General features: G+C 37.5%; 1 protein-coding gene across 2 annotated transcripts in view; it reads left to right on the top strand.

The window, feature by feature from the left end:
- LOC106066276 (synaptotagmin-12-like) overlaps nucleotides 1-14629 on the top strand; it is an 82934-nt gene that overhangs the window by 40408 nt on the left and 27897 nt on the right. For both annotated transcript variants that reach the window (XM_056033856.1, XM_056033857.1), the window contains exon 2: nucleotides 14264-14463. In XM_056033856.1, coding sequence (XP_055889831.1) covers nucleotides 14296-14463 — 168 coding nt within the window. In that variant the 5' untranslated portion in view covers nucleotides 14264-14295. The remainder of the gene's footprint in view (nucleotides 1-14263; nucleotides 14464-14629) is intronic.

The following is a 14629-nucleotide window of genomic DNA, read 5'->3' as shown; positions in this document are numbered from 1 at the left end:
TATACTAACATAGTGGCAGCAGTACAATATACTAACATAGTGGCAGCAGTACAATATACTAACATAGTGACAGCAGTACAATACACTGACAAAGTGACAGCAGTACAACACTCTGACATAGTGACAGCAATACAACTCACTGACATAGGGACAGCAGTACAACACTCTGACATAGTGACAGCAGTACAACACTCTGACATAGTGACAGCAGTACAATACACTGACATAGTGACAGCAATACAATACACTGACATAGTGACAGCAGTACAACACTCTGACATAGTGACAGCAATACAACTCACTGACATAGGGACAGCAGTACAACACTCTGACATAGTGACAGCAGTACAATACACTGACATAGTGACAGCAGTACAACACTCTGACATAGTGACAGCAGTACAATACACTGACATAGGGACAGCAGTACAACACTCTGACATAGTGACAGCAGTACAATACACTGACATAGTGACAGCAGTACAACACTCTGACATAGTGACAGCAGTACAACTCACTGACATAGTGACAGCAGTAAAACACTCTGACATAGTGTTAGCAGTACAACTCACTGACATAGTGACAGCAGTACAACACTCTGACATAGTGACAGCAGTAAAACACTCTGACATAGTGACAGCAGTACAACACTCTGACATAGTGACAGCAGTACAACACTCTGACATAGTGACAGCAATACAACTCACTGACATAGTGACAGCAGTACAACACTCTGACATAGTGACAGCAATACAACTCACTGACATAGGGACAGCAGTACAACAAGGTTAAACAAATGGTATGGATAATACTCGGTTATCTGATCAAAGAAGCCGGGGGGGGGGGGAGGTCTCTAGCTACGCTGATGCAGAGGAGTATTTATCTTGTATAGATGATGAGTTTTATAATCATACCGATGTACCAAAGCGACTACTAAAAGTTCGAACTTATGAATTTTTAACTACAACAAAACTGTTTTTAAAAAAGTGACTTATAAAAGTTATAATTTAATTTTTTAAAATCTTATCTATGCTTTTAACATTAAAAATGTTTTATTTATATTTTACACATAATTACAGACTCTGGGAGATTCTGAACATTATTCACCATATTGGTTCTAAATTGTTTAGACAACTTAATACAATCTTAACACTTCTGATTACGCCCCTTGGTTCAGCTAAATTTCAGAATAGTGGTGATCGATATCTTAGCATTTCGGTTTTGTACTAGCCTATATAGATTTACTAGCCGAATATGACCCGCAACCTGTGGGTTTACCAGATTTGGAAAAGAGTTTCGCTCTTTAATAGAGATAAATTTAGGTATTTCCTTTTATCTTTATTCCCCTCGCGCTGGGTGGGGGGGGGGGGTGCATTGAACATACACTACGGTCTCCGTCTTGATCTAAGGAACATTTATGCCTAGTTCTATCAACATTGGTCAAATGGTTTTGATTTCTATGCGTGACATACATACATACATACATACATACATACATACATACATATGCCTTACATTCTGCTTTATTTATTACTTGTTACAAAACTTATTTCAACTCACTCCGTCTGTCTGTCTGTCGGGTACAAATTTAGTATACACTATTTCTCCAGCTTCCCATTATCAAATCAAGTTGAAACTACACAGTTATTCGCTGCCCCTAATAAAGCATGAATCAATTTTTTTTAAATTAACCTGTTAGTGGTAAGTAATTAATTTGGTTTCATAGTGAAAAGTGATTTAAATTTTTCGGTATTGAGATATATGATTGTAAATGTGCAGTTCTCTCCTCTTATTTTTTAAAAAATATTTCGCTTGCTTTCTTCTTTTACTCTCTTACTTCGGTTGTAGTTTATTTTGAACTTTGTTGCTTAATGAATCTACACTTGGACAACGGACTTTCAGTAACATACAGTCAGGAAATGTACTGCGGGGTTTGCGGCCGCTGAGTGGTTAAGCGCTTAGGCTTCCGAACCTGGGGTCAAATCTCGGTGATGAGTGGGATTATCAATTTCGGGATTTTTACGGTGCCCCTGATTCCACCCAACTCAAATCGGTAGCTTTAGTTGGGGGGGGGGGAGTAAAAGCGGTTGGTCGCTGAGCTGTCTACATGACACCTTGCTCGTTAACCGTTGGCCAAAGAAACAGATGACCTCAACATCATCTGCCATATAGATCTCAAGGTGTGGAAGTGGAACTTTTTTTTCCCTTTATACATACAACCAGTAACAATTAGTCAATTTAAAATGAATTTATTTACAATTACTCAATTTACAATGGTACACACATAGCAGGTCAAGTAAGATTTAGACTATAATATTCTCTTTTATTGCGTAGAAAAAAAAATGTGTCCCTATATTAAAATTGGTAGAACCAAATTCTATTCTTTGTAATGATAATTTAACTTAATTTCAACAAGATCAAATAGTATTTTTAAGTAATGTCTTCACTTAGGAATCTTTCCTTGTAAATTAGCAGCCCTAATAGTACTACACAAAAAAAAAAATGAATAAAATTTTCAGGATCTAGAAACGTTTATAAAACAGCTTTCAGGACGCATGAATGAGACCGACATTGGACGGAGCTAGAAGACTTGTACATTTATTATTGATGCTTCTATTTACATCTCCTTATCCTCTGGATATAATTTTTTTTTATAGACTCATTAAACTTTTTATAGGCGGACAGGGTATATATCATATCATTGGTAAAGTAGCCTCGGGCACTGGTGGATCCAAAAGGGAAGGGGGGGAGGGCGCTGTAGCCTAGGGGCGATGGCTCACCATCCCTTCTCATTCGTCTGTGTAGAGAAGTCATACAATTCTGTAACACATTTAGTAATTCTAAATAATAAACGATATTTATAGCTATTCAAACTAACTCCTAAACAAGCTTATTTACTAGGCGGTGGTGTCGAATCCAGTGTCACAGGTTCGAGCCTCGGTCGGCGCATTCCTTTATTTTCGTAGCATTTTAATTCACTACTTTCTCTCTTAAAAACTTGGTCCCTGGTGCTGTTATTCATTCATGTTTAATATATGTATGTATCGGGGTAAAAGGTAGATGCATCCACATCCCCCCCCCCTAAAAAAAAAACAACCTCCTTGTACTGATCCTAGCTTATTGATTTTTTTGCGGGCCTGGTTATTTTTGAGTGGAATAACGAAATGATGTATGTATTGTTCATAACATTCTTCAATTAAGTCATCCCTCCCCCTTTTTCTAGTGTAAAATTCATTCCTTATAAATATCAACATGTAAACAGGAGGCGGCATTTTGCTATACGCCTTGTTGTTTTTTTTTCTCTACTGCCTCATCCTCTCGTAAAACGACAAATTTGGCGGTCTATAAAATGTTTTGGCTTTGATATCAATTTTTCATTAAATTACTCAAGAAAGATTTTGTTTTTGGAAATTTTTAGAATTTATAAGAAACAGTGAGTTTTGAGTTTTGAGGCACATCGGTACAATTTAGGACATGTCGTGCCCGTAATCCTTTAAGGATCACTCTCCATTTATATAACAAGGGCTAAATTCTATACAGTTAAATTATAAGAAACAGCGAAATAGGTTGTGTGTGTGTGGGGGGGGGGGGGGGGGGCTAAATGTAGAACAATGTAACTGAGATTCGAACCTTTTTCTTCCTCATTTAGCTTTCCCCCGAATCGGAAATTCTATTACTAAAATGACTATGTTAGGCGCCTCCGCGCTGTGTCTTCTTTAGATAGGTCCAAACGGAGGTAACACTCAAATAAATACATAACATGCGAAAAGCCAAATCCTGCAAAGCTACTCAACGCTGATCAAAATCTCGAATACGTTTGATTCGTGACGAAGGAAACCGTCGTATGCCGTACAGTTAAATATCTACGTCTGCAAACCTTCAGGGAACTAAAACCATCCTCTCTCTAAGTCGCCAAAGTTATTCTTTTTTTAACTCTTGTCACACATTAAATTCTAGTTTTTCAATTGTCACTGTCGCCAAGACGAAACCTTGAACCTTCAATGAAACTTTTCGCGCTAAATTCCTAACTGTGTCCTAACACTTTATAGCACGGTTAAGATTTTATGTTGAAAATTCTCCAATTTCCTATTGGACTAGTCATCTATATTCTCCATCATAATTTTGAGAACGCAGAAGAAGAGATAAGCATTAATTACTGGATCGCCCCATCCTCAGAGATTTCTCAATGTAGGATATTAGCCGCTATTTATACTTTCCGAAAGGTTTTTATTGTGGTCCTGTAAAAACAAAATTTATTTGCACAGATGGAGTTTTTAAACACTTTAATTTTTCTAAGGAAAGTGAATGAAGTTAGATTTAAGTGTCTGAAAAGATAATTACAGTTGTTAGACATTTTGCGAAACAATATGGCAGCCAATTGTTAATGACACTTTTTTTTTGGTCCTGGCGGCCATGTTGAACTTCCGGTACAAGTGTCACGGGCCCCATTGCCACCCGAAATCATCAGATCAATGAAAATAGAACCTTTCTGCGACATCATCATGCACTGCGGGCAAGAGTTTCAAGTGGCCGAATATGTCATGCGGGCCTTAGTTTGGGTATCACTGGCAAATAATATGACATTTTTTATAGCTCTTTTTTTCCCCTTAAGATCAGCGAGTTTGCGGCAGATTATAAAAAAGCCAAAATAATCCCGGCGATGCTTCAAGCACATTAATCCCTTGTAATTAAGTGATTGAGTTATGGATAGCACACTCAATGACACGTTTAGGATGAATAATCCCCCAATAATCTTTTATCTTTACAACCTTGTGACGGGTGAATGCCGTTGGAAATATCAATAAAACTGCAGTGCGTTGGTGTTACACAAGTCGTGTTTACCTTATCTGGCATTCTGCTTTGGTTTGCCCTTTCGAGGATGGAGAAAATCTGGCAACTGTAGTGCTGGTTCTTGACAATGATATAATTTAGTGTTTTGTTCTCTGTCTGTTTTTGTGTTTTTTTCTGGTACCGTTCTTTAAATAGAACGTATCGCATCTCTATCGTATTCGATTCTCTCTCCTTCTTTTGGCTTCACTTTTGAGACGACACAACAAGTAGAATATAGTTTATGAATATTTCAAAATACTCTCTAATCTCCCAGCTCAATAATTAATGACGTAATATGTAGATGGTGTCTAGAGAATTGTGACAGAAACATATTATAGCATATATTGACGAGGCTAAATATTTTCAGCCTTGTGATGTATAGGGCGGATGATGTAAAGGTCATGTGTGTCAGTGGACTACGGTTAAAGAGGGTATCATGTGGCCAGCACAACGAGATAAGAGATGGGTGGACTCAGAGGAACCAAAAGATCCCGAAATTTGAAATCCCAGTCTTCACCAGGATTTGAACCTAGGATCCCCGGTTCGGAAGCCAAGCGCCTTACCTCTCAGCCATCGCACGTCTATTGTAAGACAAAAACAAAAGGAGGACAAAGTCCTACAAAGGCTGGTTGCACTATGGACAGTGGTCTCAATGAACCTGGTTTTGAACCCTGGCCTTCGCCATCCACCGCCATCATTTCAATCTGTTTCTCACCTCCATCTGTCTCTCTTTATTCTGAGTTCTTTCCCTTTCATTCTTTTTCCTTTGTCTCTATTCAGAACTCACTTTTAAAATGTACACAATTGTACGACTCATGCAGTGTACAGATACTGAAATGACGACTCATGCAGTGTACAGATAAGTGACGTCTCATACAGTGTACAAATATTGCTGTGACTTCTCATAAAGTGCTCAGATACTGAAGTGACGTCTTATACGTGTAAAGATAGGTGACGTCTCATATAGTGTACTAATACTGAAGTGACGTCTCATGGAATGTGCAGAATAATGACGTCTCATACGGTGTCCAGGTGCTGAAGTGACGTCTCATTAGTGTACAGATAAGTGACTTCGAATACAGTGCACATTTGAGTGACGTCTCATACTATGTAGAAATACTGAAATGACAACTCATATAGTGTACTGATAAATGACGTCTAATACAGTATATAGATAAGTGACGTCTCATACAGTGTGCATGTAATGAGATGACGTCTCATGAGGTGTATAGATAGTAAAATGGCGTCTCATAATAGAAATAATGAAGTGGCGTCTCATAAGTGTTCAGACAAGTGACGTCTCATAGAGTTTACAGATAATGAGGTGACGTCTCATTAAGTGTACATATAATGAAGTGGCCTTTCATCGTCTGTCTTTATTTTATGTCTTTAGTAACAAACAACATTGAACATTCACGTACAGCATCCATAAGATTTTAGTCGCTAAGTCACATTCGGGTCAGACTTATCTCCAGTAATGGCCTACTCGATAATGAGCTCAACAGAAGTCCGTAGAGGTCACCTAACACGAAATGGATACTCCCCCGAGGGACTCCTAGTGTCCAGTGTTGAAATAATAATAGCAGAGAAGAACGTCTCAGACTTCAGTGTGTCATTGCAGTCCCTGGAAAGTAACATTGAGCCGTGATGTTTATAAGTTAAGATTGTCACGCTGTAGGACAGGTCTAAGGATTGCTCCATAAAAAATAAATGCAGCTTATATTTTGTAGGGAAAAAAGTCATGTATTATATAGCTTATTCTTTGTTTCTATAATTTATATCTACTATAAAGTGGCTTTGGTGTTTAGTGCTTTTAGTGTTGTTGTTTTTTTCAAAAGCATAACAATTTCGTTCTTTGTTTTAGAGACATTTGATAAGCGAATGAATGGATCTAATCTGGTACCGTATCTCACCTTATCTTATAATTTAGAAATGTTCCTAGGCGTTTTTCAAGAGAATGGACGGAGTTAATCTAACACCTTAATGTATCTTATCTTATCCGGAAATGTTCCTACGCGTTCCATGTATTATCTTAGTCATGCATGTTCTTTAGAGACTCACGCTCTTAAATATGTTGGTTTTCCTGTCAGATTCAGGCAACCCGTTCCAGGATGGAGAGTATTCTTGATATCAGAACATTGTGTGTCTCAGTATGGAAGATCATTTGATTTTTTAAAACTGTCACTGACCTACTTTTTGGAATGGTTCTTCTTTTTTATCCATTGCTGGCGTATAAAAGTTCATATTTGTCGACAGTCTTTCTTTTTTTAACTTCGACGTCCGAAGTTCGAAGTCTCAGTTCTCAAATTCTATTCGATCTCGATTTTACTCCAAACGTCTTGCATACAAACTACGATAACCACTGATAACCACAGGATATCTCAGACATTGCTTTCACGTTTTAATAAGTCTTGATCTAACTAAAGCCTGAATTCTTCACTTCCATCCACATAGTAAAGCAGTAGTAAAGTTCCCCTTTTAGACCTTGCGATCTATAAGGCAGATGATGCTAAGGTCATCTGTTTCTGTGGCCAACTGTTAACGAGCAGGACAACAACCAACCGCCTCTACTTTCCCTAACGTAAGTCAGGAACCCATTAGAGCTAGGTGGACTCAGAGGCGCTCTAAAAATCCCGAATTTCAAAATCCAAGTTTTCACCGAGATTCGAACCCAGGACCCCAGGTTAGAAAGTCAAGCGCTTAACACTCAGCCACCACTTCCCCTTCTGTTCACATAACTGACAAATCTGTTCACCATTTTGTTTTTAGCATTAACTTAAGACTTGATTGATTTGATATAAACTGTAGGCTACATCGTTATGTCAAGTATATTTTTCTGTAAGTGTTATTGTGTGTGTGTTTGTGTGTGTGTTGTGTACATTTTTTTGCAAGTAAATGGGGTAACCTTGATGAAAATGCTGTTTAGATTTAAAAAAAAAATATTTACAAAGATTGTTGGTTTTAACAAATTATGAGTTAACAATGTGTTTCCTAGGAGTTGATAATGTGTTTCTTATTAGTTGATGTTTTAGTTTTATATTAAACTTTTTGAGACGTTCCTTTTTCCGTTTTTTTTTTATTTTGGACTTCAATTTACCGAAACTGGCCAAGAATTCCATTAAGTTCATCTATTTTAGTGTACACAGTTCAAAGAATAAAAGAGGAGGGGGGTGGGGGATACAGAACGGAACTACCAGCTTTGGCAGGTGTTGATTTTCTATAATTTCACTTCCGTCGTCTGCTAGATTTTATTCTCTTCTCTATCCGGCCTCCATTTTATCCAAATATTTTTTTTAACCTTGACCTTTACCTTTTGCTAGAGACTGAAATCTAAATTTTGTAAGATTTTTTTTTTTCTTGTATCCGAATTTTTTTTCAAACTTCTTAAAACCAAAAATAGTTTTGGTCATAAAAATACGTGATCAACTCTGTCGTGTTTTTTTTTCTTCCTGGGATCCTTAAATTACATTTACCACTAATAGAGCTCGAGATTGTGTATTTCAAAATAACCAAAGATCGAACATAAATGGGACTTAAAGAAAGAAGGATCTAACGTCTGATCTAAAAAAAAAAAAAAAAGTAAAGTTCCCCTTTCAGACCTTGAGGTCTATAGGGCAGATGATGTAAAGGTCATCTGTTTCTGTGGCCTACGGTTAACGAGCATGTCATGTGGCCAGCACAACGACCAACCGCCTTTACTTTTCCCTAACTAATGTCAGGTACCCATTAGAGCTGGGTGGACTCAGAGGCACCCGAAGATCCCGAAATTAAAAATCCCAGGCTTCACCAGGATTTGAACCTCGGTCCCCGATTCGGAAGTCAAGTGCTTTACTGCTCAGCCACCGCGCCTCTAACGCCTGATCTAGCTGGTCAAAATTAAGTTTACATCGATCGGTAGGTAAATGAATAACGTCCCAGAGATTTTGAATCTGGTGAGGCATCATGGTAAACTTTATAATAAAGAAACATCGTCAATATAATTACTATTATGGATAAACATCGACTGTACATTTTCTGCTATAAATAAACCTCAACGTTAAGCATTACCATTTACTATCACAATAGTTTCTTGCCTTAACATGGCCGAAGGCCGAGCACACCGGGAACGCCCGAAATTTTCCTATATTGTACCAAGCTAACCGTGCAGGACTCGCCATTAATGTACCGGTCCCTTGAGCAACGGCGCATGGATTATCGACATGGACGTGGAAGCTCTCTTTCAACTCCGCACCGTGCAATGAGAAAGCTCTCGGATTCTCTTGGACACTCCCACAGGAGTTTTGTTTCGCTATTCATTTAGCCTAATTACTTCCTCAAGTAATCGTTTCTACTCGGGTGCCTTGGCAGAACCTGCGACGCCAGAGATTCAAAACTTTTTCGGATACCTTCTCCTTTATTTTTTGGACATATCAACCACGTGGAGAGGGGAGGGAGGGGTTGGGACCTGTGTGGGCGACATCGTCCCGTCCATAGCTAATGCCCAGGCTTTCATCTCATTTCCACAGTCAACGACTGTAGGAGACCGTCATAATCTTTTCAGACAAATGGAATTTTTTTTTTTATTTACGTAATCTCATGTGTTTAAATGTGTGTATGTATATCAGGGGCTGTAGAAGTAGATGGGACTTTTATGACTCTTTTGTAAGCTACTATGCCGTACTAGCAGATTGTTAATATAATTTTTAATATGGTAATGTAGTATCGTCTACGAGCTCAAAGATTTTTAAAAAAAGTGCGATATTAACAAGAAAATACATTTTAAAATACTTTAGAAGAAAAAAAAAACAAAGCGTATACGAAGTGTAATTGTATACATTAGTTTGGATCTATTGTAATAGATCTAGAGTCTATCTATACACCAATAACAATAAATCTCAGCTATAATTTTTTTTAAACAATTGTTTTTGTTAAGCGCTATTGCATGCGTTTGGCTTTCTCAATAAGCTATCGGAATATGCTATAACTTATCTGGACCAGTCGAGAAAATAAAGGGAGGAGAAAGAAAGAGATAGTTGAGTGAATGTTACCGTAATCGCTTTTTAGAAGCATTTATGAAAAGAAAAGGGGCGGGAGGACGAAGTGAATTCGAACTCATGGCTCAAGCTTTCTCAAACTGACATACTAACCATTCTGCTAGCGAGGTGCTTATGTAAATAGAGTATTGCATGGTTATCAATTGTTTGTTTCAAACTTACTTAAAGCGGCTACCTATAAAGGGGACTAAATTAGCTTATAACCACCACTTCAGTCAAGTATAATTTCTCTAGTTCAAGATACCAAACATACTAATAAATTAACAATAGTTAATGAACTAATTGTATTTTTAAAATTGATCCTTGTGTTGTCAGGTAAAAAGAAATAATTGTGCACACTTTCAGCTTGAGATTGTTTGTTAGAGGAATAACGTGTAGAAACTTTTTTACCAGACAGACAGACAGACAGACAGACTGAGTGAGTTGATATAAAAGCTTTGTAAAAATGTCGATTATAATTTAACTCTATTCGCTGAATGTTAAATATTTCGAGATGTTGAAAAATTTAAAAGTTCACCTCAGTTCCATTTAGACTTCTGAAACGACTTGAAAAATTAAAAAGTTCCCCTCAGTTCCATTTAAACTTCCGAAACGATATGAAACGTGCCATTTTGCTGTCAAAAGTCTAGAACCTTAAGTCTATCTAACCTAATTACTTTTTGGACCAGCTATCGTCGGTTGATTACCTACCCTGGTCACTTTCTTAACGCTTGTCCAGTTCAGGGAGCTTAATAAGCAATCCAATACTGGACACACTCTACATCAGTGGACGACTAGCCTCCCCCCCCCCCCTCCAAATATTAAAGACTTGATTACATTTATATACTAAATTACTAACGACTAATCACGTCAATACAGTCAGGAGACTTATAGACCAACGACATAAAAACGATTGATAACCTTGGCTACACTTATGTCTTTACATAAATGAGGGTCCAAGCAGAGGAGTATTTGGGGGGGGGGGGGGACACAATGCCCCGGGCGCCACACTCAGCTATATTTTTATCTGATGTTCATGGAAAATTTCAGGGGGGGGGGCGCCAATAAGGTACCCGGGCCCACTTTTTGCTCACTACGCCTCTGGGTCCAAGCATCTACATTGTTTTCATGTGTGTTTGTGTATGTATGTGTGTGTGTCTGTTTGTGTGCTTGTGTTTTTGCATTCTTAATTCCTTAGCAAGCCCTAGATTGCTTGGAACAAACTACTTTATCTTAATTCCTTAGCAAGCCCTAGATTGCTTAGAACAAACTACTTGATCTTAATTCCTCAGCAAGCCCTAGATTGCTTAGAACAAGCTACTTTATCTTAATTCCTTAGCAAGCCCTAGATTGCTTAGAACAAACTACTTGATCTTAATTCCTTAGCAAGCCCTAGATTGCTTAGAACAAGCTACTTGATCTTAATTCCTTAGCAAGCCCTAGATTGCTTAGAACAAACTACTTGATCTTAATTCCTTAGCAAGCCCTAGATTGCTTAGAACAAGCTACTTGATCTTAATTCCTTAGCAAGCCCTAGATTGCTTAGAACAAACTATTTTACCTTAATTCCTTAGCAAGCCCTAGATTGCTTGGAACAAACTACTTTATCTTAATTCCTTAGCAAGCCCTAGATTGCTTAGAACAAGCTACTTTATCTTAATTCCTTAGCAAGCCCTAGATTGCTTAGAACAAACTACTTTATCTTAATTCCTTAGCAAGCCTTAGATTGCTTAGAACAAACTACTTTATCTTAATTCCTTAGCAAGCCTTAGCTTGCTTAGAACAAGCTACTTTATCAAAAATGTAGACACACATTGTTAACGGTTCCACAAAGAATTCCGTTCACACGAAGACCAGAATGCCCAATATATAAGATCTTTAAATATTTCGATAGTGATTTTGCCTACGATATTAAAAGGGAGATAACTCTGGGTAACTCTATTAACTCATCACAGCAGAAGTGGACGAGACATCGTGACAATGCTTCCTCCACACTAATTGTGAGGCAACACACCCTGACATAGAGAGTGTGGTAGTATTTAGCCCAAGCTTTCTGTTAGCACACATTCACCGTGAATGTGGAACCCTTTTTTTTTTTGTTCCGGAAAATTCTCAAAGGACAAAATTCTTGTCCTAGAAGAACCAAATGTCCAATTCTGTTAAGTCCACTTCGTGTTATCTATCACGCTTCTGTGTCTATAACCTGGGCTCTCTTCTGATTTCGTTTCATTTGATTTTTAAGTAAGGTGCCTCTTCATTTCTAGATAGTTACTTTTGGGACCACGAGAATTTTATTATAGCATATTTTCAATCTGGAATTTAATTGTTTTGTTGACATGTCTTAGAAAAAAAATCCCAGGAAAAGGATTGCCCATGGTGTAATTCAGTTGGTCTATCTCTTGTTAATAATGGACTTTCACATTATAGTGTGATTTGATCATTGACTGCATTGAGAGTTTGTTCTTCTTATTTAAAAAAAAAAGATTATTTTAAAAATTTGATTGCTTCATAGTGCATTTACTGTATTTCTAGAGTCAGCCTCATGTGGCTCTCTAAGGGGATATAATCGTTTCCTGAGACATGAAGTTTTTTCAATGTAATCAAAATTCCTTTCCTGGCTTTGCATTACCCACTATGAGTGAACCAGACTAGTGGAGTATATACCCAGGAATCAACTCAGTTTTGGTCACGTTTAAATAACAGAATGTGGTTTAGCAATGTGAATATGGATTGCATGTTGAGTACTGTAAATAGATCTGTACCTGATAGATAGTTATTATCTTATAAAATACAGACGTTACTAAAAAAGACAGACAGACAGACAGACAGACAGATAGATAGATAGATAGATAGATAGATAGATAGATAGATAGATAGATAGATAAATAGATAGATAGATAGATAGATAGATAGATAGATAATAGATAGATAGATAAATAGATAGATAGATAGATAGATAGACCTATAACATGGCAACGAGCTATTGGTTTAAACTGCCCACAGGTTGTGACTTCGCAAGTCAGTGTTCACGCCTTCTATAAAGATTGGTCTCAATACGACATGCGTTGCAATCGACCTAGATCCAAACTGCTGTGAAATCCCGCAGTGAAGCCGAAGTGAAAGAAACACAAGCTGAACCCCCCTCTAAGACTCGCGAGTCCGAACTAATCAAGTACAATCACATAGGGCATAGACGCATCCATTGCTTAGCTAGTCAGAAATTCACATGGACTAAATCAACTTATAACAGATATACCTCAGTATAATAAACATAGGTACATTATAGCAACAAATATGCAGTCATTTAACAGATATACCTCAGTATAATAAACATAGGTACATTATAGCAACAAATATGCAGTCATTTAACAGATATACCTCAGTATAATAAACATAGGTACATTATAGCAACAAATATGCAGTCATTTAACAGATATACCTCAGTATAATAAACATAGGTACATTATAGCAACAAATATGCAGTCATTTAACAGATGTACCTCAGTACAATGAACATAGGTACATTATAGCAACAAATATGCAGTCATTTAACAGATATACCTCAGTACAATGAACATAGGTACATTATAGCAACAAATAAGCAGTCATTTAACAGATATATTGGGTGAAGAAAATTAAAGTCAATGAACTAATGACAAGCAGTCAACCAAATAACTACAGGCACATGGAATACACGAGAAGAAGAAAGAAAGAAAAGGAAGACGCAACAGGTACCGAATAGCCGATTTCCTTGACAGTTTCAGAATAGCAACTTCTCTGTTTATAATTACAAAAAGATAACCAGAGGTCGGTTTTCAAATTGAGTTCTAGCCTATGATGAAAAGCAGGTCATGATTGAAATTATTTATGAAGATATTTGGTATGCTTCTCTATCTTGTCATTTTGTACATTTATATATGTTATATATGCTTATATCAACTCAGTCAATAAATAGATGTCCTTCTGTCTTCAGCCCCATCTGACTTTCATCAGCTGTTCACCCTTATTTATAAATGTTTATAATCCTATTTATCATCAAAAACCTATTTATTATCATATATATTATATAATCCTATATATAGCCCTATTTATAATCTCATCTATGGAAGTTTTACTTGTGATTACATTGAAATCTATTCAGCCACTATAGAACACGCTCACATACGCCTTGACAAGTGTCTGCGTTTCGTCTTTTCTATGTTTGAATAAATGTTTAAATTAGAAGTGTATTCGGTTAAAAAAACAATTCTCTTTGAAATATAATGTCCAGAAAGAGGACAGATACACCAGATTGTTCTCAAACTAGATCTCTCTAGGTTTGAACTTTGCAAACTTTTTGTGGGAATAGTGAAAGCCCTTAACACATTTCTCCTCGCTGTATTTATAATAACTTACTTTTTCCTATTACTTTCTGTTCCCAGTGGTCTAACTCTGGAGTACAATCTAGACGAAGATGAGTGACTGGGGCATAGCGCTGCTGGTCATCGTCATTGTGGCCGTGGTGGCCGTGGCTGTCGGAGTCCTGTTTAGGCTGTTCGGTATCTACCAGCTGGCCTGGTGCCTGGGTTCCGAGGAAGAGAAGGCCGGGCTGACCCAGAATGAAAAGGGCCACGGATTTATGGTGAGTTGGCTTTGATAAGTAGATTTAGTCTCTTTCATGGTTTAGCGGACAATGGGATGACGGTAACCGCAGCTGTAATTCGGCATGTGGCAAGCACAGCTACCAGCCACATGTACCTACCCCCAGCTGTGTGACCAGTTAACCAATGTTGAAATCAGTCTAGACT

Source organism: Biomphalaria glabrata, chromosome 6, assembly GCF_947242115.1.
Source record: "Biomphalaria glabrata chromosome 6, xgBioGlab47.1, whole genome shotgun sequence".
NCBI lineage: Eukaryota > Metazoa > Mollusca > Gastropoda > Planorbidae > Biomphalaria > Biomphalaria glabrata.
Note: the sequence above shows the minus strand (reverse complement) of the source record. Positions and strands in the feature narration are given on the sequence as shown.